This window comes from Candoia aspera, chromosome 3 (genome assembly GCF_035149785.1).
Source record: "Candoia aspera isolate rCanAsp1 chromosome 3, rCanAsp1.hap2, whole genome shotgun sequence".
NCBI classification, from domain to species: domain Eukaryota; kingdom Metazoa; phylum Chordata; class Lepidosauria; order Squamata; family Boidae; genus Candoia; species Candoia aspera.
The window spans coordinates 54211215-54238330 of record NC_086155.1 but is presented as its reverse complement, the minus strand read 5'-3'; the positions used below and the strand labels follow the sequence as shown (position 1 = coordinate 54238330).

Sequence of the window (27116 nt, the reverse complement as noted above, 5' to 3'; positions counted from 1 at the left end):
CTAGAGATGAATAAATGGCAGGTGGAAGTACAATGTCTGCCACCTTCAGTTTATGGAGAAAAGGTGGAGATATAACCTGTTGGACCTGAGGAAGTAGATAGGATCCTTAGGACTGTGGGCTCAGCCACCTGCTCTTTAGATCCATGCCCCTCCTGGCTTGTTAAAGTAGCTGGGGGGTGTTGTGTGAGTGGGTTCTAGCAGTGGTTAATCCTTCTTTGAGGGGGTTGTTCCTTTACCTCTTAAAGAGGCCTTGGTTCGCCCCCTCCTCAAGAGGCCATCACTAGACCCTACCATACTGGATAATTTTCATCCAGTATCTAACCTCCCCTTTTTGGGGAAGGTGGTTGAGTGACAGCTTCAGAGGACCTTGGGTGAAGCAGATTATCTGGATCCTTTTCAGTCAGGATTCAGACCAGGATATGGGATGGAAACAGCATTGGTCACACTTTTGGATGATCTCTGGTGTGGGTAGGATGGGGATTGTGCATCCATCCTTGCTCTACTTGACCTCTCGGTGGCTTTCGATACTATCGACCATGGTATCCTTCTGGATCAGCTCAGAGGACTGTGGGTGGGTGGCATGGTGTTGTGCTGGTTCACCTCCTTTCTCCAGAGTCGATTCCAATTGGTGGTGATTGGGGAGGAGAGGTCCCACCATCTGCCCCTACTATGTGGAGTGCTGCAGGGTTCAGTGCTCTCTCCTCTCCTATTTAACGCTTATGATACCCAGTTATACATTTCTGCCCCTGGTGAATTAAGTGATGCTGTGACCATTTTATCCTGGTGCCTGGAGCCTATGAGGGCCTGGATGGGGAACAACAGGCTTCAGCTGAATCCTGGCAAGATTGAGTGGTTTTGGGGCCTACTGATTCTAGGACTATGCCATCTTTGCTGCTGGATGAGGTTGCCCTGCCCCGGACAGACCAGCACAGAATCTGGGGGTCCTCCTAGACTCACAGCTCCTGCTTGAGTATGTGGCAGTTGTGGCTAGGAGGGCCTTTGCACAGCTCTGTGTTGTGTGCCAGTTGTTCCTGTTCCTGGATTGGGAGGCCCTGTTCACAGTCACTCATGCCCTGGTCACCTCCAGATTGGATTACTGTAATGCACTCTACATGGGGCTATCCTTGAAGAATACCTGGAAGCTTCAAATAGTACAGAATGCAGCAGTGCAGAGAATTATGTGTGCTCCTAGAACAGCACATGTCACACCTCTGCTCCATAAGCTGTACTGGTTGCCAGTTTGTTCCTGGGTCCAATTCAAGGTGCTGGTTTTAACCTTTAAAGCCCTTCATGGCATGGGGACAGGTTATCTGAGGGATTGCCGCTCCTCAATTACATCAGCCCGTCCCATTAGATCTGGCAGAGAAGGCATGCTGCAAGTACCATCTGCCAGGGACTTATTTATTTTATTTTTTATTTATTTTACAAATTTATTCACCGCCCATCTCACCCCTACGGGGACTCTTATATTTGGTGGGTCCCAGGAGGCAGGACTTCTCTGCCATGGTGCCCGTCTTATGGAACATTCTCACCCCCCATGTCAGATTAGCTCCATCCCTGATAATGTTCTGGAAGTCCCTCAAGACATGTTTATGTCACCAGGCTTGGGGGTCCCAGGGAACCAATAACATCTTAAGATGGCTCCACTATTGATATATTCACCCTCTCCATGTCTGTGGTTTGTATATTTATTTTTTAATATATTTTACTTTTTAATGATTGTTTTATATTTTTATAATGATTGTATTTACATAATGGTTGTTTTTATTTGATTGTTGTATGCCACCCAGAGTCACTTCTTGCGAGATGGGCTATACAAATTTGATAAATAAACCTTTATCAATGTTTCCCCAGAATAAGAGGAGAAACAAAACAAGATGCACTTGGATCCAGTTATTAAGTTCTGAATCTAGGGAACTGCTTCCTCTAACGAATCACCGAATTTACCACCATAATCTCTGCATTAACTGAAGTTAATTTGAATTCTGCAGTTTATAAAACTCCGCAGTTTTATAAAATCTGCTTTGCCTAAAAATATTATCAAACATAAGAAGATTACTAATGAAGTAAACTTTTTCAGCATTAATTCAATTTTTAAGCTTAACAAAATGGAGCTGAAATATAATGTCAGTAAACAGGCAAGGCTCAACTTTGGCTTCAAACAGACCTCCCCTATTATGATCCTCCTTATACGTATAGAGATCTTTAGCTAAAGTTGGAGGGACATTCTTTTCTCAGACATCAATACTGGTTGCTGCAGAATGTTTCCCATACATACTTTTGTGGCTCAGGTAGTCTGCTATACTTAGGATTTACTAGTTTTCTTGAACAAGAAAAACTAACAAACTAGTCCTTTTCACTATAAGAAGATACTTTAGATTTTCAAAGCCAAGAGCATTTTTTAAATGTATCTTTTTATTGGAACTCATACTAGTTTTACCACTGGAAGTTGCTTTCTTAACTGGGTGGAACATCATTTTTACCAGTAAAGAAAATATTTTTAATTCCAAAGCTTCAATACAAAGCAAAGAAAGTAATTTTGTTCTTGCCTAGAGCTTTAATCCTAAAAATCAAAAAGTCAGTATCACTCTTACTCTGTAGGAGACAGTAACTATAAAAATCACACTAAGAGATATATGATTATATTAAAATATACTGACCAACTATTAATTGCTGTTTACTAAGATGACTACTACAGCTAATGATGATTTTTATGAAGCTACATGCTACATTAATTTGTCAACTATTGGAAGTTCATTTGCTCTCAACTTTCAAATAAAATGCCTGTTTTGTTGCATAATACCAATACTTTATCTGTGAAAATAGTTTCTTAAAATACTATTAAGGTGTGTGTGCGTGTTCCAGGTTTTCAGAACACACTGTCACTCTTGTTTGTCCTGGAAATGCTTGGCAAATATCCCAAAAATTATTTTAAAATCTGATTACAAGTCTTAACAAAGAACAGGTGGACATTTCAGAAACCAAGAGAGTAAGAAAAAACCTCCAATGATTTGCTCACTGCTTTCCTAGCCCCTACTATTATTACAGTACTAACCTCTTGTCTTAGATACTCAAAACCCCAATTTGCTACACCTACTAAACAATATTTTTTCAAGAGATTGAAAATATTACCATAAAATAACAATACAGTCCACAAGCATACTCAGCTGAAGTATACAATCTAAAACATGAAAATCAAAATGAAACCCTACTGTAACCAGTGTAATACTCACTGACAGTACCTCTGACTTGCAGGTATCTTAGCTGTTGAAGGTTCCAGAAGATTATTCCTGGGGCAACTTAGCATAACTAATTTATTAACTACTTTATAGACTTCTTCTTAAGGAATGAAATGTTTACTGCAGGGCAAACAGAACTCTAAAGTTGCAATAGTAATTTTAATTGAAAACTAGACTGTATACATAATGCTGATTATTACAGCAAAGACTTTTAATTGCTTTGATGGTGGGAGGAGAAATGAGGCCAAACCATTAATAAGCAACTGGCCAACCTATGCAATGCCAATTATTGGACCATATACCTAAGAAGTATATATATTTCCAAAAACTAATCTGCAGCCTTCCTGGAATATAGGGAATTAGTACAGCAATGACAAAAAGTCATGCTTTCTCTCACATATGTTAGTTTTCTACATTTAGGGAATTTTTGTATAGGGAGCTTATAATTATGGGATCTACACTGGCAGCATAAACTGGCATAACCCCAAAAGATCTCTCTTATGTGATCTGGTTCTTGTATTAACTTACAAATGTGTATGTCTCCCTCAGCATATCAGCACATGAGTCCTAAGCCTTTTAGGACTTAATACATTAATACCAAAGCCTTAAAACTAAACCATGGTAAATCACAGACAGCAGAGCAACATTTTCAGGACTGATGTTATAAGATAGCATTTATCCATTATCACTTAATAATCAGGCAGTTATATGCTATACCAACCAGTGCTTCTAAAACATCTTCAAGAGTAGCCCATGTAGAATGCATTGCAGTAGCCAAATATTGATATTATTAGGGCATAGATATTGCTGACAGACTATCTCAGATTGTAATTAGTGTGCTAATGGAAGCTTGACATAAGCTTTCCTAGAGCTTGAGACCAACTTTGTTTGTACTGACAGCCTGGAATCAAGAAGAGTCCCAAAGTTAAACACATGTTCCTTCAGAAGGACTATCTGTCCCTCTGAGCTCTCATACCCCCAAATTACCTATTACTAGTACCTTCATCTTACGTAAATTCAACTTCAGGGTTTTTTGGGACCTCATTCAAGCACTTGCATAGCCTCTCATGACTCGGGGAAAAAAGAAAAATCGAATGTCATCAGCATACTGAGGACACTGTATTCATAATAGCCAAATGCCTGCCCCTAAAAATTTCATGGGGACACTAATTATCAAGACTAGATCTCTGAGGTCCCCTATAACACAAATGCAATGGGGCCAAATAGAAATTTCCCACTGCCACACTGGCAGCAGGCAGAAAGGGAACCACTGCATTCCCTGGAGACAATCCTGGCTGGTGACTGAATGCAAGAAAGAAAACATCTACAGGCTTTGAGGTTTTATTTTGGAAAGTATGAGCTTTTAAGAAAAATGTGTAGGTTGCAAATCAGTCCTGCTGCTCAGTACAGAACTGGTTCTCTACATATCTGAGATTACTTGGCTAATTTAAGCACATTAAATTTCACTTAGAACAAATAGAACACATCTTAACTCAGCATGTAGTTTCTTTGTGACTTGTTTGGCACACATGGTACTTACAAAATAAATTACACTAACTGACCCCTTTGCTCAGAATCAGAAAATAAGATAAACAAGATCTTGAACGAAGTAATAAAACAAACAAATCACAGCGTTCCTGAATAGTCTTATGAAATGCAAGTATATAAACAGCTAACTGTAATAAAATGATAGGAAGAAATTCTAACTTAGAAAAAATAAACCAAGTTGTGGGAGGAGAACTATGTAAGATAGAATGTAAGATGTAAGGGAAAATATATAGCCATTTGGGGGGAAGATGCTATTTAGAGAACGGGCCCTGGCCAGGCTGACTGCAGAATACTGGGAGCTGTTATTTAACACATCTAGAGAGTACTGGGTTCAGAAAGGTTGCCTTGAAAGGCAGGATGCATGCTTGAAAAATAACAGGGGACATTGTTCAGTCATGGGGACATCAACATTACTCAGGGGACATCGACATCCGATATGCAAGCACTGAAGGTGACAATAATTCTATGTAAATGGGACTGGAGTGTGTGTGTGATGAGATAGATAGATAGGCAGGCAGGCAGGCAGGCAGGCAGGCTTCTCACTGATGGGTAGTAAATATATATTTACCAGTACCAGGCTGGCCAAGACTTAGGAAATAGCCAAATTATTTTTCTTCTTCCTCAAGAAGCAGTAGGCACTAGAACTAGCAACAGTGGCCAGGATGCTCCCCTAACAATAGTACAGTGGTACTGAAGGTATAACACTGTATTATGACAGTGCTATAGAAATTAAATATTTTAGCTTTTCCTGATTTGACCTGTTGTTTTCACTCTTAACTTCATACTCCTTCTGATACAACTCATTTTTTATACACTTCAAGAGAATAAGACCTGCAAATTTCTTTTAAAAATCAAGTTTAGGGTATAGAATAAATAAACCTTTGATTAAGCTGATTTTATATACACCAACATATATCAGTGATCTGGCAGTCCCCCCCCCCTTTTTTTTCCTTTTACTTAATTGATGTCAGTAATTGAAACTTCAGGTCTCAAACTAAAGCTACTACAATTTTTAAAACAAAAGGAGAACAAAATCCAGAAAATGTTTTTTTATGAAATTGCCAGTGCTACAAATTGAAAGCTGCAGAATAGTAGTAGTCAGTCAAACTGCTTAACTAGTCATTATTTCATTATGTTCCCACCTCTTCCAAAGTTTTTAAATGGCTTTTTTAAAAAAATTGATTCTGGAAGCAAGTGATCATACTAGGAAAATATAAAATGACCTTTACATCAGCTCTGTTTCTATCAACCATACAAATCTATCACTGTTTCCCAATCAAACAGAAACTACAAGGTATTACTCAGTATAATAGAAATGGGATGACAGGCAGATTAGTTTGAAGTCTTCTCTGCTAAAATCTGGGTTTATATTTAAGAAAGCAGCCATTTTAAGCTCTATGTTAAAATGTGCATAGGCAGTGGGTATAGTCTCTCTCTTATGCTTTGCTACTATCACATTACTACCTGGTAATGGCAATAGTATACAGTACATGTAATAAACAAAAGTGGAAGAAAAGGGACTCTGTAAAATCAGATCTGCCCATTCTAACAGCCCATTCTAATTATAATTTTACAAATACTGATCAAAGGCAGATTGTACCTGCAATTAACTAATATACATTTCTGCAACTCATTAACTATATCTATATTTCTTTTGTCTTCTCTCTTTATTCTAAATACTAGCTCTTGTTAGTTTTTACCTTTTCTCTTAAAATTTTAATAAAGTTACATAAAAAAAACTGTATTTCCAACGACTACATACAAAGGGAAGGATTTCAGTTCTTACAATACAAATGATTCTTCAACAACAAGAGATACGATTCTAGAAAAAAAATCCAGATTATACTTTGAGTTGCCCAGAGTCTTCTGTGTGGCAAAGATATTAGGTAAAATAAGTAAATTAGCCAGAAATGGGCAATGCTTGACAGAGTAGGTAGGTAAAATACAGGAGGAGTTTTCTGTACAATACAATCTCAGGCAAGCCTTAATTCATCGATCTTGACATATACAGTACTGGAGAAGATAATCACTGTTGACTTTATGTTTGCACAGAAAGAGTTAAAAGGGAAACCAGACCACCTTATTTTTCAGTATACCAAATCTTTGGCCTCCCATAAAAATGTACATACTAATGCTAATTTTACTGATGCATGGACAGAAACTGCCCAGGGGTCTTAAATAAAAACCAGACAACGGTTTAAAGCAACTGTTTTTAAAATGGGAAATACATAAAACAGGTTAATGTCTTCAGGGGAAAAAGTGCTAGAAAGTCAGATACTGATGAAGAATAGATTTAAGTCTAATAAAAACCTTTTTTTTTTTAATCGTATGGCATAGCAGTTCGGTGTTCATGCTGCTTTTTTTCTTCCTTGCTGGGAAATCCTTGTGAGGTCCAGCAGCCAGATGTGTAGAGTATTTAGCCGTGACAAGTCATGTTGCCTGGGGTGCACCACAAGGAGTCTAGTCTACATTGCACCGAGACAGGCTGAGAAAGAGGGACTGGCCCAAGGTCACCCAGCTGGCTTTCATGCCTAAGGGGGGACTAGAACTCACAGACTCCTGGTTTCTAGCCCAGAACCTTAACCACTAGACCAAACTGGCTCTCTAATAAAAACCTGATGAATAATAACAGATCATTGACAGAAACAACAAAAAGCTAACTCTTGAGACAATCACACTGAAAGAACTTCTCCTATTTTGAAATGTAGGACCATTTCTATAACGTTAATAAAATACAAGCTGAAAGATACCTAATTCTTCACGAACAGTTTGTCCTTCTTGTCAAAGTAGTACACAATGGGAGTGGGAAAGGGAAGCAATCTAAAGAAATGAACCTTACATTCCAAAATTCTGTTTGACCTTTAAATACAGATAATGTGGTATTTATTCTTATAGGAATGTACAAACCATATTGTTCCTTCAACACCACCTGACTCAAGTCCTTTCCCTCACATACTGATCTTCCTCATCAAACCAATGACACTCATATGGGAGAAAACTTACCAAGGAACACAAGAAAAAACTCGTTTATTTCAATGAAACTTTTCATGCCCTTAAATCTACAAAACCAGGTAAGTTCCAAATTTGAAGTTAGAGGTATTTCAGTCTATTGTTAGTAAGCATCCCCTGCCAATTGTTTTAAAGATAGCCTACAAGTTGAAAGGGGAGGCTCCATTCCAGCTTGGCAAAAGCCCAGGAGAAAACCCTTCATTAATGATAGTCAGGCAACACATGTCTAAAGGAGAAATATGGATGGATGTGCACTTCTTCAAGCACCCTTGGTGAACTCTTTTGTCTTCTTCTAATGCTTCCACCCTCCTCTCTGATAACACCGACAAATTTGTAGACATTGCCTAAGAGCAACAGCCACAAAAGTAGTCATCAGGTAATATCTAAGCTGATTTTAACCTTTCGTATTTAAGTCAAAGGAGATGGACAGTAATGTTAGTTTTACTGTATAGATGTACTATATGGACATAGATACCACTTCTAGTAATAGTAATGTTTATTGGTATAGCATTTATGCCATAACAAACCAAGTTACAAAAATAAAATCAAATAATAAAAAAAAGCTGGACAAAACAGATCATGACAAGGTATTAACATACGCTTATGAGAGCTTGCATGTTTGCAAGCATCAGCACAAATTTCTCCCTAGGAACAGCTGCAAACCAGGCTGTAGCCCCAAGAAAATTATAGTTAATAGACAAGAGAAAAATGATTTTGTAATGATCTGATCAATATGTTGTGCAAGTTAGATGACAGAATTATTTCCAGGGCCTTGCAGAAACAGGACAATAAAACAAATAACAAGGGAGACTATCATTAACATTTGGACAAAGGCATAAATTATAGAGAATATTTTGAAACCTGCCTTCAAGAACTGCTGATGGGATCAGCTGATTTGCAACTGAATTAAAGCCTTTCTCACCAGAAAGTTCTGAACTGATACACAGGTTATAAGTTAGTTCTACTGTATATATGTATACAGGTAGTCCTTGATTTACAATTATTTGTTTAGCAACCATTCAAAGTTACAAGGGTGCTGAAAAAGTGGCTTACAACTAGTCCTCACACTTACGATTGGTGCAGCATCCCTGCAGTCACATGATCACCATTTGCGACCTTCCCAGCCAGCTCCTGACAAGCAAAGTCAATGGGAGGAAACGGAATTCGCTTAACAACCACACAATTCACTTAATGACCACAGTGACTCACTTAATGACCACAGAAAAACCCCATAAAATTGGGCATGACTGCCTCACTTAGTGATGGAAGTTTCAGTCCCAATTGTGGTCTTAAGTCGAAGACTACCTGTATACACAGATACCACTTCTATATTTATCTTATTTATCTGTTGGATTTCAAAGAAATACTGAGTCACTGCAATAATCTAGAATTCCAAAGTTCAAGTTTATCACAACCTGCTGTCATCACCAAATCTGATCTCTTACAGTAAACCCTTTGTTTTAGGACAACCACCGAGAGATCTTGTCTCTCATTAGCTGAAACTAATTTTATTAAAGAATTTACTTATTCTTCCCCCTTCCCTTAGCCCAGGAAGAGGAATGAAAGCCTTCTTTCTGACTTCCCAGATCTAGATGGGCCATCTTGAATTTTCTTTTACTAAATTCCCTAATGTAGGGCTAAAAGGCTCTTTTCCCTAAGAACTGAGAAAGGAGGATTCCCGTCATCCAGGAGAAATACTTGCTGCTCAATAACACCCCACCTTTTCATTCCTCCCTTCTTTGTTCAGAAGAAGCTAAGCCAGCTTCTATAACAACTAAACTGGCAGACAAAGATAGGTATACTTTTGTAATAATTTATTTTTTCTAACAGATCATAATTCAATTAACTTCTTTTATGCATGTCTTTTCCCCAGCTATTTATAAACCATATTCTGGTGTAGGTGGGACGTGGTGGTGCTGTGGGTTAAACTGCTGAGCTGCTGAGCTTGCTGATCGGAAGGTCGGCGGTTCAAATCCGCATGACGGGGTGAGCTCCCGTTGCTAGTCCCAGCTCCTGCCAACCTAGCAGTTCGAAAACATGCAAATGTGAGTAGATTAATAGGTACCACTTCGGCGGGCAGGTAACGGCGTTCCGTGTAGTCATGCCGGCCACATGACCACGGAAATGTCTACGGACAAACGCTGGCTCTTCGGCTTTGAAACGGAGATGAGCACCGCCCCCTAGAGTCGGACATGACTAGACTTAATGTCAAGGGAAACCTTTACCTTTACCTACTGGTGTAGGTATTTATAATGGAGTATATGGAGTAGCTTATCTCCTAACTGGTTCCAAATGCCATGAACATATTACACCTGTGCTTTAGGTCCCCCACTGGTTGCCAGTAAGTCTATAGGTGGAATTTATACTGCTGGTTTTAACTTACAAAGCCCTATATGGCTTGGTGCCAAGGTACCTTGAGGCCCATCTTCTCCAACCAGAATTAACCCATCCAATATGAATGATATGGGAAGAATTGCTGATTGTCCCTCGTATTGTGAAAAGGGGGCAAGATTGGGAGGATATGGTTCTCTGTTGTAGCCCCTGTTTTCTGGAATAGCTTTCCATAGGAGGTTTGGCTTTCCCCAATATTGCTGGCATTCTAGAAGTTAGTCAAAATGGAACTCTTTCAGAAGGCTTTTAATTTATCAACATATCACTACTGAAGTGCTAACTAACTGGGATACTGTTTTAATTTAATGATAATATTATCTGTCACTTCACTGTTTGAACATGTATTGTTGTTTTATGGATCTTTTTCTGTAAAGCACCAAGAATCACAAGACTGCAGCAATTTAAATAACTAAGTAAAATGAATAAATGTTGCACAAAAATTCCATAGTTCATTTATTCACTTTATGTCATGTTCCCGTTCTGATGTTTATGGTTCCTCGTAACGTTTCACATGTCATATCTGCAGTTGCGTGCCTGCCTGGCCACGCTGGTAAATTTCCTTTGTGCTGACTTGTGATCTTCTGGAATGTATGTTTGGGTTATCTCTGCTGTTCAAGGTTACTTTCTCAGGCCGATTCTAACGGTTGCTAGCATCTGGGGTGGGTGGTTGCTATGCTAGCCTGAGGGGAGGGTTCGCAACGGGAGCAAGGCTTTTTAAGTTTGCATTTGGCGCGCTTTTGCTCATTCTCAGCTTTCTTCGTACTTTGCATACTATTCATTCAATAAATTAGTTTTCTCTAGTAATTACTGATGAGACTCCTTTTATTGAATAGGCAATCATTACATAAAGCTGAGAATCTTTAATATCAGTCTGCTAGCATCCATCCAGTTTCCTGTGAGGAGTTTAATTAGCGATGACTGAAACTGCCCCAACCTCAACCACCGGCTCGGGGGAAAGTCAGCTCTCCAGAGGTGGGGAACAAGAGCCCATGGGACCGCGGAGAGAGGGGACTCTCACGCCAGGGTCGGATGACCTCTCCGAGGCAACGGATTCCAGTTGCGATACGGAGAAGGCAGTGAAGTCAGTGGTAGTCAAGAAGACGGAGGGACCCTTGTATGTGTCGCCACCAGCCCCAGCCAAGCCGGTGTATTCCTCGCTGTTTCCGACCATGCAGATCACCAAAAGGACAAGAGCAGTGACACCAACGGAGATGGAGACGGAGAAATCCCAGCAGCTGGAGGTGAGGATGAAATCCATAGAGGATTTGTTGGCAAAGTTAACCTTTACCAGGGACACTCAGAAAAAGGAAAAGATGGGAGGTGAAGAAGGTAGTGACTCTCCTGACACCTCCGCGTCCCCAACCCCCCCTCCCCCCGTAGACAAACAGGGAAAGCAACGGAAATATTGGGGGGGAGGGCCCCCGCCGAGCAGGCCTCCAAAGAAAGCCTCCTTACCTTCCCCAAGTAGGGAGCAGAGGGAGAGAGGACGGAGCCGGGAGGGGGGGAGACGTGTGAAACTTTGACTGGCAGAGGCTCAAGAAATAGCGCCAGAGGTGCAGGAGGAAGAGCCACCACAGCCACGAAAGGCTAAGCACAAAAAGAGACACGATAGCCCAACCCGGGTCCGATATCGAGACTTTAATGTGAAGTTTAATGGGGATCCCACAAAGCTGTCATTTTTTTTGACGAATGCACACAGCTATATGGAAGAGTTTGGGAGCGTGTTTCGTTCTGAGCGGGCTAAGATTAATGCTGTCGCGACCCAATTAGAGGAGAGGGCAGCAGACTGGTTCGTGAGACTGGTTGACATGGACGCTTTGGAGTTGGATTGCTTTGATGATTTCATGTGGGCAATGAAAATGCATTTTGGTGATCCTCTAGCTGAGGAAAAAGCAAAGGTAGCCCTAAGGGAGTTGGTTCAAGGCTCCAGATCAGTCTCGGATTATGCGCTGGAGTTTCAAGCATTCTCCGGCAAAGTAGAGGATTGGTCTGCCACCACCCTTGTAGAGATGTTCAAAGATGGACTAAGACCAGATATACTACGATGGGCAGTTGTACGGGACGACCCAGCAACGCTGTATGAGTGGATACAATTGGCTGCGAAGGTTGAGCAAGCCCAAGCTAAGTATACTCAAACTAAAAGAGGTCCCAAACAACAAGCGATGGGGAAACCTACAAGGCCAGCAGCTACTGCTAGCAAACCAGTGAGACGGTCGTGGCAAGAAGAAATTCACTTTCTTTAAATCAGTATCTACAATGAGCTTTCTTTCTCACATTCATTTCTCAATGACCTGCTGAAAAACAAAACAAAAACAAAAACCGGACTATACACCCTCTGCCTGGCCTAAAGCTGCACTGCACTTCTCAAATTTTGTTCATGATCCCCTCTTTGACCAGAATTCTGCTGAACATATTCTCAGGCACACTGAGTAAACTAATATCCCTACAGTTTTTGCATCCAGTCTTCCTACCTTTACCTTTGCACAGGCGAACAATAACGCCATTTTACCACCTCCGGACACAGATGCAGTTTTCACACACAAGTTGCATAAGCATATCACAAATTAACCACATTCTCACAGCATTTATTACTTTCTTTTCATCTTTTTTGGGGGGATGGACATTACTCATTTCAGATCCACCCTTCAATGTATCTCTAGATATTCCAGCATACATAAATTTTATCCCAAATCATTTAATCATTCTTATTCTTTCTTCCATTTATTCTGTTGGATGTAGTTTAGCCTTTTCATCAACCATGTTTTATTTCTCTCAAAATCCTGGAACTGGGAGTAGAAATGACACTTGTCTGTCATCTACTGTTGTGAACAGGTCAACTGAGGCAGCTCCTCTCTCCACAAAACTCACTGAAACTCTCTGGGTGCAGGGACCATTTATCCTGTGATATAGAATAGCAACTTGATTGTCATTTAGTTTCAAGGACCCCTGATGTATTCAATCAAAAACTGATTTAGAAACCAGAGCTTTTGCAGGCTTGTCAACATTGGGCATCGCTATCCATTGGTTTCGTACGTTTCTGGGGTATGAGATAAAACTTGTATTAGGGGGAGCTATTATCAGATCCATCTTGGAAGTAATAAGGAAGACTGCTGCTGCCCATTAATTGTTTTAGTGCTATTCGTAGTGACACTGCTGATATCAAATCTAGATCAAAAGTTAATTTTTTGATCACTACATTATAGTACTGTGCACTGATCAACTTTCTGTGCCTTTGGGCATCTTTGTTCTCCTTGTTGGACACCTGCCCACCCCTCTTCCTTATATAAATTTTCCAAGAGGCATCTGACTTCTTGCTTAGGTCCTTCAATTGTCAGTCAGCCCCTTGTGGTTGTGGAAGACCTTCCTCCCCATACATAGTACTCAATGCTAAGGAGACTGATCAAAATGTGATTCTGAAGCTCCCTTCCTTTTTTCAAGCTAGAATTCCCTCTCTCTGTATCTCTTGTCTCCTCCTCTCTTGTGGAGATTCCTATGACTCTTCTCACTAAACAAGATGAAACACCAGAATAATCAGATGTGGAGGGATTAAGGAAACCTACAAGCCAAGGGTGACATGAATTGCTTTGACTATCCTGAGATGGTCAGCAATCAATATATCAGAATATGATTTGCCAACGTAACTGTTCGATATGACTTTGTTCAAACGTTATATAAGATGTCTCAGAACATTTTAATGATTTAAACAAAACAACCTATTTTGCTGTGAAAGCTTGCCTTGGCATAGCTGGCCTGTAGGACTAAATTAAAAAGCTGCTTCATCCATATCTTCTCCTTGTACAGGTTGGAAGGGTACTTTTCACTACTGACCTTGGTTACTAAGTATAATCTTCCTTTCATATAACTGCAGCAAGAGGGACAAAGAAGAAGTCTCAGGAAGGCAGAGGACAGTAATGATCTGCTGTGCATTCAGTCACTCAATCCAAGTTTTAAAACAACTGACAATATGCTCTTACCTAGTGCTCACAACAACCCAGTTTCATACTCTACTTATAGGGATTGAAAAAAAAAACTGCATGAAATTGTGAGTATTGTTGTCTGGTGGTGGTGGGGAGAGCAATTGAAGGTAAATATTTCCACAGAACACAGCTCAAAGTTATAAAGAAATTTTCTGAAAAGGAGAAACACAAATAGAAAAAAAATACAACAGCCTCCCATTGATCCATTCTTCAATAAGATGCCTGATTTCCAAACCCACAACCCTCCCTTTTCTAGTGTCAAGGCAACTCTGGGACACTTAACGTGCAATGTTGGAGCACTCTGCTTCTATCTCATCCACAAGAATTCTCTGCATACATCATCACACTTCCAGTCCAGATCCTTGGCCAGCTAATTTTTTTTCTACTACAAGCCTTAAGTGAGCAGAGTCTGCACAGCACTAAGCCTGTTACCAAGGTCACAGTACTGATCAGAGCACATATTACAATTCAGCTAGCTCACAGTGATAGGAAAGCATACCCCATAAGGTCCAGGACTTTAACTAGACCAAAGGAAATATGCCTTTTGTAAGAGTTGGCTAAAATAATAATAAAAATATTATTTGGTACTTAGGATAGTTGCATGGCCACAAAGTAAGACTGTGTTGTTATTCCTTGAAAATCACATGTATTGCCACCATCAGGAACAATTTTATCAGTCTATAAAGAAGTGTGCTCAGCTGCATACCTTCTAAAGAAAAGGTATTTAAATTGTGCTACATGACCATTTGCTTCAGCAGATGGCAGAATCTGACTGGCTTGGTCTGCATTTGGAAATTAAACAAAATTGGATGAAATTAATACTTGGATGGAAAACCTCCCGGGAACACCCAGGCTATAGGATAAATTAGGATTGGAAGCTGACAAACATCCCAGTAAAAAGGCAATGCAGTTGCCAAAAAAACTGCATTAAAATGTCCACGAAATCATAAAAAGTCAAGCTTCATTTGGAGGACCTTACGACAACATGATAACTTAAAGTGGCTTGGCCTCCATTTCAGGAAAGTTCACAAAGGAAAGAACAGCCAGTGATAGCAAGTTTAATGCCATCAGACCCTGTAGGCTGTTATATGATAGATGTTTTAAGACTTCCCAGTCTAGGGCTGAGAGTGAGCAACTGACCCAAAGTCACCCAACTGGCTTCTGTGTCTAATGGAGGACTAGAACCTACGTCTTTCTGTTTGCAGTCCAACTCTTTAACCACTACACTACACTGGCTCTCATGCACATGTATAAAAAATAATATATTTCTGCAGATCAGTAGCCAATCATTTGATCATTCATCATTGGACAAATTTAATAAGACTCTTGGGACATCTTCCACAATTGCTCCAAAAAGTTAGAATGAATAAACCTAAGCGTTCAGAATTATCACTATGCTTCTAATATTGAACGGAAGCTTAGCATATACAGATCTGTCTGAGTGTACACAGACACATCTGTCCAACTTCTGAATTATTGAACTTACTTAAGCAGGTGCCATGACTTATAGACTGATATTTAATGGCAATAATAGAGGAGTACCTTCTTTGTTATAGCACTTATATTGCAGAATCTCCAACTTTTTAAGCCTGTTTCAATCCCCGAACTTTTTATATTGCCCTTTCCCAGGCATTAAATTCTCCTAACATTACTCTTCTAATGCATTATTTTTATTTGATATTTACTGTATTAATCAACTCAAGATTCTTTATAATGAGAAGCAGTACAGCAATGCATTGCCTGAGTGTGCCAATGCACAGCATACACCTACTACTTGGTGGGATGTGAGGAACACTACATTGGCTTGCAAGCTACAGGTGGTCCTCGCTTAACGACCACTCATTCAGTGACCATTCAAACTTACGACAGCACTGAATGAGTGGTACTTACAACCAGTCTTCAAAGTTCTGGCCATTGCACCGTCCCCACAGTCACATGATTGTGATCCAGGCACTCAGTGACCAGCTTGCAATTACGACGTCACAGTGTCCCACAATAACGTGACTACCATTTGCGACCTTCATTGCTGGTCCCTGAAAAGTAAAGTTAATGGTCAAAAATAGCGACCACATGACATCACGCATAATGATGGTGCAGGATTTGCTTAACAACAATAACTGGAAGTGCTGGAACTGCCATCACTAAGTGGCACAGTCACATGATGTCATGCTTTATGACTGTGTCACTAGAGCCAGTTTGGCCCAGTGGTTAAGGTTCCGGGCTAGAAACCAGGAGATTGTCAGTTCTAGTCCCATCTTAGGCATGAAAGCCGGCTGGGTGACCTTGGGCCGGTCACATTCTCTCCGCCCAACTTGGTGCAATGTAGACTAGCCTCCTCGTGGTGCACCCCAGGCAACGTGACTTGTCATGGCTAAATAGTCTACACATCTGGCTGCTGGACCTCACAAGGATTTCCCAGCAAGAAAAAAAGCAGCATGAACACTGAACTGCTATGCCATACGATAAAAAAAAAACCTGTGTCACTTAGTCACAGAAATTCTGGCCCCAATTGCCATCATTAACTGAGTACTATCTGTAGTCTGCAAATTAGAGGTCCTCGCTTGCACAGAATAGAGTGAATATGCTTGCGGTAAAATGATAAAATTTGGCTTCAGTTGCACTTGTGGCAGACTAGCCAAAACATGCCAAAATTGATCAGTGTTCTTCTTATAGTTAGCAGAGAGTGCAGCACGTAGCATGAGCCAACCAGGGCTGGTAACCCTCTCTATCCTTATGTGAAAACCTCAATTGACCAAAGCCATAATGGGTGGTGGAGATCAACAGTATGGGCTCATCAGGCACTAATGATGGTATATGGAAGATGAGACTTAAAATGTTAGAGGACTAAAAAGGAAGCATTAATAAATGAATGAATAAAATGAAAATAAATAATTATAGAAATGAAATGAAATAAATAATTATATATATGTTGTGTGTCAACAAAACTAAGAGAACAAGGAAATAGATCTGAATGAAGGTGATCCAATCTTTAAAAAGAATGCTTGCTGGAATGTTGAAGTAAAAGAAGCTGAATCTAGACACAACGGTCAAATAATATAGATGAAGAAGCAAATATGCTATCCAGATAAGCGCTTGTAGGGTTATTAATTCTTTTAAGGTAAAATCTCTTTCTTTTGACAATTGTAGGAGGAAGAGGGAAGGAATAAAAATATTCAAACAGATTAAATAAAAGTACTTGAATACAGGATGAGAGGTCACAGGAAGAAACTAACCTTTTTCCCAATGTGAAATAAAAGAGCAAAACATGTCTGACTCTGTAATTTCTATGATTAGCTTTTGGGAAAGGGTACCATAAAAAAGAACAATATTGACAAATATCCTCTTAACTGTTAAAGCAGGTAAAATCGTATTTGCTCTGCAGAGAAAGCAAGCCCTGTGGCACCCACAGCAATCCAAGGAAACTGTTTTATGGGACAATTGTTTCACTTACAATGCAAAGGATTCAGCTGCAACCTTTTCTGTGTCTTACAAGAATACATTCTTGCATCAAGGTTAATTAGCTAGGGGGGGAAATCACAGCAGCTTTTTACAAAGGGCCTGAGATAAATGTGCCCAGCACATTCTACATAGATTGAATTCAGTCAACCAATTAAATATTGCCTTATATATAGCCACAGTCTGCTTCCCTGGTGCCCCCATTTGAGTTCACCCTGAATGATCCTTCCTCATCAGTTTGCACTGTATTGTACAGTGTCAAAGCTATAGCATGGCATTAGCATTCTCCTTGGCATCACAAACACACCAACCACTTCAGCAGAATTTTACTGATGCCATCACACATTTTTAAAATGAAGCTAAACAAAAACAGACTAATCCCTTTATGGTAATGGCTACTGGGGAGGGGGTCAGGAAAGGAAGCTACATTTGATAGGCCAGAGAGGAAAGAGTAACAAGATTCAGAGTTTCCGTTGCCATTAAAAAAAATTGTGACATATTTTGTTGCCCTTTCATATTTTTCAAGTATCTTTTGTGAATCAAAATGGCTGACTACACTTGATCAATAAAAAGTTACTATTTCCACTATAATCTGAACAAAGTACAAATCTGCAAGCTGAGGTTTGGAACTGAAGTAGCCAGTGAGTTACGCAACAGATTATTATGCCATTATTTTCTTATTTTACAGTACTGTAATTCCATTCCATGGCCTTTTTTTCCTTCAAAGGAACTTCCCTTATCTTTAATACCATCACACTTATAGGATCTGGTAGTTAATGTTTTTCATACATTTTCTTTGGTAAATAGTTTCTCACATTAAAACAAACAAACAAAATGCCACTGTCAATGCTCCCAAAATCATATATAATGTTCACCTCTCTGAGTTTCCATAAAGCAACACATCCGGAATTTCCTTGCAGAAGGTCCTCGAATTAGCAAAGACATGAGCTATCTGATAAATTAGCCCACAAGACTTTCCACAGAGCATGGTTTTCTGATTCAGAAGCAGATACAGAATGAGAAGCCTATTTTAATTTTCTTCTTAAAGGAAATGTGCGTAGAGTTAAATGTTGGTTGGTAGTTACGGTGTTCAATGATTTTAGACAATTTTAATTCTGGCCTGTCACAAAAGGCTAGGCATTGCTTGTAATCAGAAATTGTTTCTAGGTGAAATTATATTTGCAATGTATTCCCAGTACCATGGGCCTAGTTCCTTAAATATAAAGTTCAGTCCGATTGATAGCTCAGTGGTTCTGAGGCAAAGTATTCTGCAGCATGTCCTGCTATTTCTAACTCTTTTGTGTCTACCAAGATCCAGGAGAATGAAGAACTTGGTCAGCAAATTGTATTTCTCCAGCAGTTATGAGATATATTTTTTTTGGCTTGAGCCAGAATTTTAATTAGGATTTTTCATTTCACTGTAAAACATGCATGTAATTGACTGTGCAGTAAAACATGCATGTAACTGACTTAAAAGGAAGCCCTGTTTCAAACCATTACAATATAAAAATTATGCAAAACTGTTTATAGTTATCCAGTGATCTCAAAAGCACTTTTTGAATGTATAGAGGTCAATCACTACTCAGATGTTCAGCCTAAATCCTAACAGTAAAAAAACCCAGTTCTTATCTAAGATATAGCAAATCATGATTTAAACTATAAAGCAAGCTACAGTTTCTTGTTTGGGCAAAAAGAAAGCTTTTGTTCAATTAACACATTGAGAACAACAACAGTAGTAATGAATTTGACTATATTAGCTTGTGATCTTTTTGAAACTACATCGAAGTAAAACTGGGACTCTCCTCTTTTCTTAATCTGCATTTTTTGACACCCAGGTTATTTCTAAGTTCTAACTATGGTAGGCAGGTAAAATGTTTTAAGGCTTTTGTGCACCTAGTAGTAAGACGGATTTAACATAATGATCATATCCATATGCTAAAAGTGATTAAATACCGGTCTGAATACAAAGCTTTTTAACATTTATGGCCTTCTTTGCAAGAGTGCTCTAAGGACCAACCATCTTATTACATACACATCTGTTAGCATAATGGAGAAATACAGCATATTTAATTCAAAACATATACCATAGCCATATTTTAAGAGAGTCCTGCTGGTTGAAGAGCAAGTGTATGGAGAATCATGGCCATTATAGTTGCAAGATGGCATTCTTTAGACTTGAATTTATATGCTAAACTGATTATATGCCAATCAGAGGGTCACTAACATGGTACTTGGGAACATAAATGTCTTACAGACACCTCACTGGACAGCCTCTGGTTTACCTGCCCTACCTGATCTTTTGCATTAAAAAAAGATATTGATACAGAAAATGACATGCTACAAAATTAGAGACTAGCCTTCAGAAATATATTTCCATTTCCAAGAATATTTTATTAGAAAAGAAACTGATAGTTAGTTCTTTGTTTGGAAGAATGTCCATCTGTCTAGAAAAAGGAGAAAGGTCAGGTGACTGAAAAAGGCTGTCCTAAAGGGGATGGGAAGACTAGAGAGGGCAGCACTGTGATGAAATTGTACCCACCAATTCAAAAAGACTGAACTTTGTAATCTCTGCTTTCACAATTCAACGTTTATCCTTTATCATATCAATCGTAATGAAATTAAGTAAGCAAAACTAGATTACCAAAAGTGAGCCCAAACACTGAGTATGTTTGCAAGACATACTAAACACACAAGCCAAGGATTCTCAAATTGTGAGTCATGATTTCTAGGGGGTCACAAGCAACTTAGAGGATGATTGCAATTAAAAAAAAACATTTATATTTGTCCAGGCAAAGTGGGAACACTATCAAAATTTGCTTTCAATTTACCCGGGCCAGATCACAGCTGGTTTTCACAGGCAAAGCAAAGAGCAAAACTCGGAGCAAGTTTGGGGAGATGGCTACATTCATGGATCTAATCATCTGTAAAACCATCACTGCATATACATTATGTACTTATGTATTATATACATAAAGTGTTGAAGTGTTTCTGGAAGTGTACATGTTAGTGAAGTTCAGTATTTTTATCTGTAATTTTAAATGTCTAGCTTTTCAAAATGGAAGAAGTTTTTTGGGAGGTAAGAAAAAAACTGAGGATTACCAATCTACTGGTAGAGTTGATAAAGGTAAGTCTATGGGCATTTCCACACTAGTGACTTATAGCATCATCTAGCCCTCACTGACATGATATAAAGCCTGCCTGCGATTTTGGCAAAACAATGGTTAGATGACTCAAGAAAATTCTATAAATTGCAGTAATATAAAAAAAAAAATTTCAAGTGATTTGCACTCTTGCTCATCCCTAATCCAATGAAATTGTTCATTTTATTTATGGGGGGAACACACAAATGTATTAATCATTTTAGGGCAGGATTGCTCAACCAGGTTCCATGGAACCCTAGGGTTCCACGAGAGATCACTAGGGGTTCCCTGGGAGATGTCAATTTATTTAAAAAATTATTTCAACTTCAGGCAGCTTCACATTAAAGAGGTAAGTTTCATTCTTTATTTTTAGTTTAAGAACACTGTTAATGCATATATACAAGCCTACACGTCAAACGAATAGAATAATTTCGTAACTTCTGGCCTATATTTGAGCCTGAATGTGCAGGGGTTTCCTGAGGCCTGAAAAATATTTCAAGGGGTCCTCCAGAGTCAAAACCTTGAGAAAGGCTGTTTTCGGGGGTCATAGTATCGCAAAGTTTGAGAACCTCTGTTCTAAGCCATTCTGGACTTAGGCTTAGCAAGTATTCAACTCCAAATCATAATTAACATGGTGGGTAAGGTAGGAAGTTTAACTACACACCAAAACCATGGTAATAATGAAGGTTAACTAATTGTTAATTTCCTCTTCCTGCCATCAGACATCGAGTGGCTGCAGAGAACAACTGCTTCTGCAGCAGAATCCCTTTTGCTCTGATTACTTTTTCATCCCTTCAGGTGAATGGAAGATTCTATTTAGAAACAAAAGGCTGTGGAGAGAGTGAGCTGATTCTAAGCACAGTGGCTCTGACTCCATAATCAGAAAAACTGGAAATTACTGGTACCAGCCAGTGCAAAGGTGGCTGGGATACCAGCCAAGTAGAACTGCAAACTGCTGATGACAGTGGTTCTCGGTCTTGTTATCCGAAGTCCCATCATTCTATAAAAGAACCTGGGTCCTACTTAAGAGAGAACAGACCCCACTCTTTCAGAGACCATGTATGTTTGCATGCACTTGTCATTACAGTTATCAGTTACAAATTTTAAGAGCTTAAAAATTGCAGTAATACTGATGACAATTCTACTGTAAATAATGAATGAAATCTAACTAGGACTGAAGCAGTATTTATCACTGGAGAAACTATTTTATCCTAAGCCCTAACTGAAACACTACACCCAAATAATGAGAGAACTAACTGGTGCAAAATCTTATTTTATTTGGCTTCTAAGCTCAGTCCTCTCAGAAGCATCTCATTTTGCCAAGATTCTTAGATCCTTCTCCTCAGTGTACTTGGAGGATGTGCCCTCCTTTTCTGCTCTCTGCTTTCTCTAATGGGCTCTTTCCAAATTTAGAGAAGATTTTTTTGCCCAACCTAGTCTACTTCTGCATACCATTAGTCGTACCACTGATTGAGAAACATTTATCTAAGATATGCATCCTTAGTAATCTCTTACAGGTATGTATGAACATATCCTCTGTAGGTAATCCACAGTTACCAAAGGCTACCATTAATTTAAGTTAGGCATGAAAAACCATAGCAACAGCAGCTAAGCTAATACCTAGCTTTCTGAATTTAATTGCATGCCAAAGTTATTCTTATTTATGGATTTTATCAGAATATTTTTTAAAAAAATAAAAATGAACGTAAATCCTATCTTTCATGGATACTAAATGCCCATTATGTACAGTGAATATTCTAAACAAAGTTGACCAAAATAAAGTTGACAAGTGTAGTATATTGGTTTAAGGTATTGGGCTGGAAGTGGAAAGACATAGGCTCAAACCCATCCTTAGCTACAGGAGCCACTGGGTGACTTTGGGCCAGTCAGTCTCTCTCAGCTTAACCTGCATGACAAGGTTGTTGTGGGGAAAAAGGGATGGAGTGCGATGCACACTATTTTCAACTCTTGAAGGAAAGGTGAGATATAACTCTAACATAAATAAAACATAATCAAATTTTCAGTTCTCACAGAGGCACTTTCTGGTCAAGAAATATAATCACCATAATGTATATTTTCCGTAAAAACCTACAACAGAATACTTTGTGTTAAGAACCAAGAATATATATGTATAAACTAGAACTGGTCAATTTGGAAAACAAAAACTTCAAGAGAAATATATGCTATGTAATCGATAGCTGAGCTAAACAGGAATCCATTAATTTGCTATCCAGAAATCTAGAAAAATATATAACAGCGAGTAGACATACTGTATACTCGTATAGTTCATGTGCCAAAAGTTCCAAGTAATATGTTGAACTTAAGGAGCAAGACCCATAATTACAAGAAATGACCAAGTGTCATAGTTTACACAAATGCATCATCTAATTACTGTGATGTACCAAGCAAATCTTAGTCCATTGAATTAAGGAAGCTTAAGTAGATTTCTAACTGTTTAAGTGGCCCTAATCTTTTCTAAAAGGTTTGTAGTTCACAAAAGTTATGAACATTAATTTTCATGCAAACTTGTAGCCATAAGATTCAATAAGATTCATCCCTCTGAAGTTGGAGAAAGCATTCTGAACCTATGATTAGAAATGCAACACTGAAATCCTTCTCCTATTGCACCATTAAACTCTGAAAGCAACAGTTCCTGATGTCATGGGCTAGGAAATAGTGGGCCAGGAAGGGCTTTGGACCTTAGGCTTTGGATCTTAAGCATTCTTGGTCTTCAATCATATCCCCAAGTCCAGTAATTCTACAGAAGGGTTCTGGAGCTAATCTAAAAGATAATCATGTCCATTTCTGTTGGCAAGAAATTGTAGGCTTAGGGACCTCTTCTACAACTACATCCTATGGTAAACAAATGCTACTGGTTTCAAAAGGGTTTACTACCTGGTAAATATGTGCAAGATAATATAAGAAAATTTACCAATGTAGCTATAACATACAATATAAGCAAGCAAGAAGCTTTTACACTGTGTAAATGTATGCTCCATTATTCCCTATGCTCTGTTATTTTTTCTGAGACAGATACCAACACAAGATTGGATTATATGTTTCTTCCATAATCTGAGATCTCAGGGATATGTCCAGATATCTCTTTGTATGTCATTCATCAAACACTGAAAATGCAGTTTTTGGAAATAAGGGCACTATGGGATTCCACAAGTATTAAAATTCTACTTCTGTATAGAAGAAGCCTCAAACATGAAAAAATTTTCTTAGTAAAATCAGAAACACAACAGAATCTTTTCACCCTAAGGTAAAAAAGTTTCAGTGATATAAGGTTCAAAATGGTTGGACCAAAGCAAGCAAGTTATTATTTAAAGGAAATGCTCTGTACCTAAGCTCTTCTGAATCTTAATGCAACATAGATACTGTGGACATTAAAATCATTCCATTTTCAATCATAAGATCATTCCATTAAATTTACACATAATCATGCTTTTTTAAAAAATCACATTTTTAGATGGACTTTTTCCAAACAGATATTCTTGTACAGTACACAATTTTGGGTGGAAAATTGCACTGTGAAATTTGGATAAGCATAAAATGCAAAAGATAAATGCATTCTAATTCACATATCTTGGAAATGTGAATTAAATTTGTTTGCTTACAGATATAGTCCACAAAAATAAGAAAAGAGGTATCTACAGCATTTCTAATGTTTTAGAATTCCTAATATTTAAGAACCTAATTTGTCAATGTTGAAGGAAAAAAACTCTTGGAGGTTTTTCAATATTTAATGTTTTAAGAAGATTTGATGATTTAGTTTTACATTCAGGTTCATACTGCATTTCAGTTGAAGCACCTTTTGATGTAGCTCCTTCAGTTATTGTCAACCTATTGAATTAACTGAAAACTGCACAAAGGAATCAGAAGTGTTTGTAAGAGGTGAACAAAACTTTCCAAATAAAGTAAATGAAACTATCTTAATAAGTTCAATTCTGCTTCAGTGTCACTACCAACCCATTTAGCCTAGAACCCTCCTGCTGCCTCTGAAGCTTTTGCTCTGTACTCTGTTCAAGTATAAACTCAGCCACACACTGTAGATCTAGACAGGACTCAATGTTCAGCACAGATAGAATTCCCAAGCAATTCTAAACTGAGAATTTAGCTGTGCATTATTCAAGAGTTGACAAGTGCAGCTTTTCTAAAAGCAATAGCTGCAAAGAGAGGGTGGGTTTAAAAAAAAAAGTCTAAAGCAGACAGGAGTACAAGTTATTAAGCAAAGAATATGTGTGGAATTTTTTTCATGGCAATCTCTGGACTAGCACACTTAAGAAAGATGGACTCTACTAAGGATTATAAAAGGTTGTGTGCGTTAATCCTGCACTACTGCAATGATATAACAGGAGCATACTTGGGGGTTGTGATACAAAGATGCACACAACCTACTTAAACTATGGAGGATACATTGTCACAAAGCATGTTTCCAAATTACAGTAGAATACTGTATAAGCAAGCACATTGTTAATGAGAAAGGCAAACACTTATTTCTTAGAGGGCAGCCTAGGTGAATCTTGGCCCCATACTGCTTCTGGGTAGAAGTGTGGACTGACAGGAAACACCACAGTATCACACCACAGGCATGAAGTTTCGATCCAGTGTGAGCAAATTTAGTCTCCTGGCAGCGTTTTCCTCCATAGGGAAACGCTGCCTTAATACAACCGCGGTACCTAGTCCCGACTGGGCCTGACAGACTGAACAATCGGGGACGCCTTCAGCAGTTCACAAGAGTCCAAGGCTCCCATAACCTGACCCAACGCCTGCCCAGCTCCAGACCCCTCTCCTCTTTCTCCTTCCTGGAGTTTTTTTCCTTCTCGACTGGTCCGCACCCCTTCCCTTTCCGCCCCGCAGAAATCTTTTTCAGGATCAGGTCTCAGCCCCAGCCCCAGTGACAGACCAAGAAGAGCTCTTCTGGGCACGTACAGAGGGCTGCCCAGCAGCACGCCCCAGTCCCACCCCAGGGATCAAGAGGAAGGAGTGTCCCAGTGAAAGGGCATGACTTTCAAAAGACGCCAGTCCCGGCCGGCACTTCTCCTTTCCAGGCCCAAGTCGAATCCGATTCCGCCCCGGGAGACCAACCGAGCGCCCCCGAGTTTATTGATTGGCCACCGGCGGCCCGCACCTTCTTGGGCGCCTTAGTGACCGTGGACATGAAGGAGTATTTCTCCGCGTCCTCCATCTCCTTCGCTTGCTTCAGCTCGTCCCCAGCGGCAGCGTCCGGCACGGAAGACATTCTGGAGAAGGGGGCAGGAAAGGGGCAGAGCGCCGAGGCCGAGGAACCGAGGGGCACGTGCCTGCCGCGGCTTCCCCTTCACGGGCTCCACGACCTCCTTCCACGATCGCCGAGTCTGCAGGCGCCGCGCTCCGGCAAGGGGCGGGGCCACGCAAGCACCTGCGTCAGCACGCGTCCGCGGAATCGCCCACTCGCGCGCATAGGCCGGGCACGAGACGCCGCACGCAAGGGCCTGGCGCTGACGTCTCCACGCACACGAAGGCCTCTACGGGGCACTTCAGCGCCTCCTGGCGGAACTGGCGCTCTTCGCTGCTATTTGGTGTTCCTGGGGTTCCTTTTGTTTCCCCGTACAAAAAGCAAGAAAGGTGCCCAACATCCAGATCCAGAAATACTTTTATCAGGGCAGAACAAAGAACGCGGGCAAAAATGTTCAAAGATGATGATGTTGCAGGGGGAGGCCTGATAATTTCTGGAGCAGATAGGCAAAATCAGAATATTTTCTAGTGGGTGGAGCACTAGCCCATTTTTAATAGAAATTATTGCAAGATCCATTGTTTTTGCTGCAAGAGCCTAGAATAGTTACCATTCTGAATATTATTATGCCTTGTTTCAATAGTTCATCCATTTTTTTTCTATAGATAATAAATCCTATGACACAAATACCTTATACAGTAATTATTCTTTATAAAATATGTTGGTGCTGAATCAATTTGATATGTAAACTTCAATAATAGAATAAAGAATTAGAGGTTCCTCCTTTTGCCTAGACAGTGGGAAGAGTTAACATTAATATAAAAATCTTCAATAGTTCTTAAATTATGTCTTAAACAATAAATTAATACTTGAACTTATTTGAGTCCATTGTGCTTATATAGTTTGAGTTATCTTAGAGATGTGATGAGATTAATGTTTTATTTAGACACATGTTTATACAGTGTCCCATCAATGTTGCTTTTCAGAAAGATACATGTATTAATTCAATTATGAAACAAGATTTATTATTTTCAGATGCTCATATTTCCAGATGAACAAATTACTTTTCACAGTAGATTAGCCATTAATGATTATAATAAATTATGGTTACCATTTACTGTAATGTAGGATTTTATAC

The 27116-nt window shown here is 39.4% G+C and overlaps 1 protein-coding gene across 2 annotated transcripts in view; it reads right to left on the bottom strand.

The window, feature by feature from the left end:
* The window catches only part of AHCYL1 (adenosylhomocysteinase like 1), a 58157-nt gene extending 32006 nt beyond the window's left edge, over positions 1-26151 (bottom strand). For both annotated transcript variants that reach the window (XM_063297733.1, XM_063297734.1), the window contains exon 1: positions 25895-26151. In XM_063297733.1, coding sequence (XP_063153803.1) covers positions 25895-26005 — 111 coding nt within the window. In that variant the 5' untranslated portion in view covers positions 26006-26151. The remainder of the gene's footprint in view (positions 1-25894) is intronic.
* Positions 26152-27116: the final 965 nt, after the last annotated feature.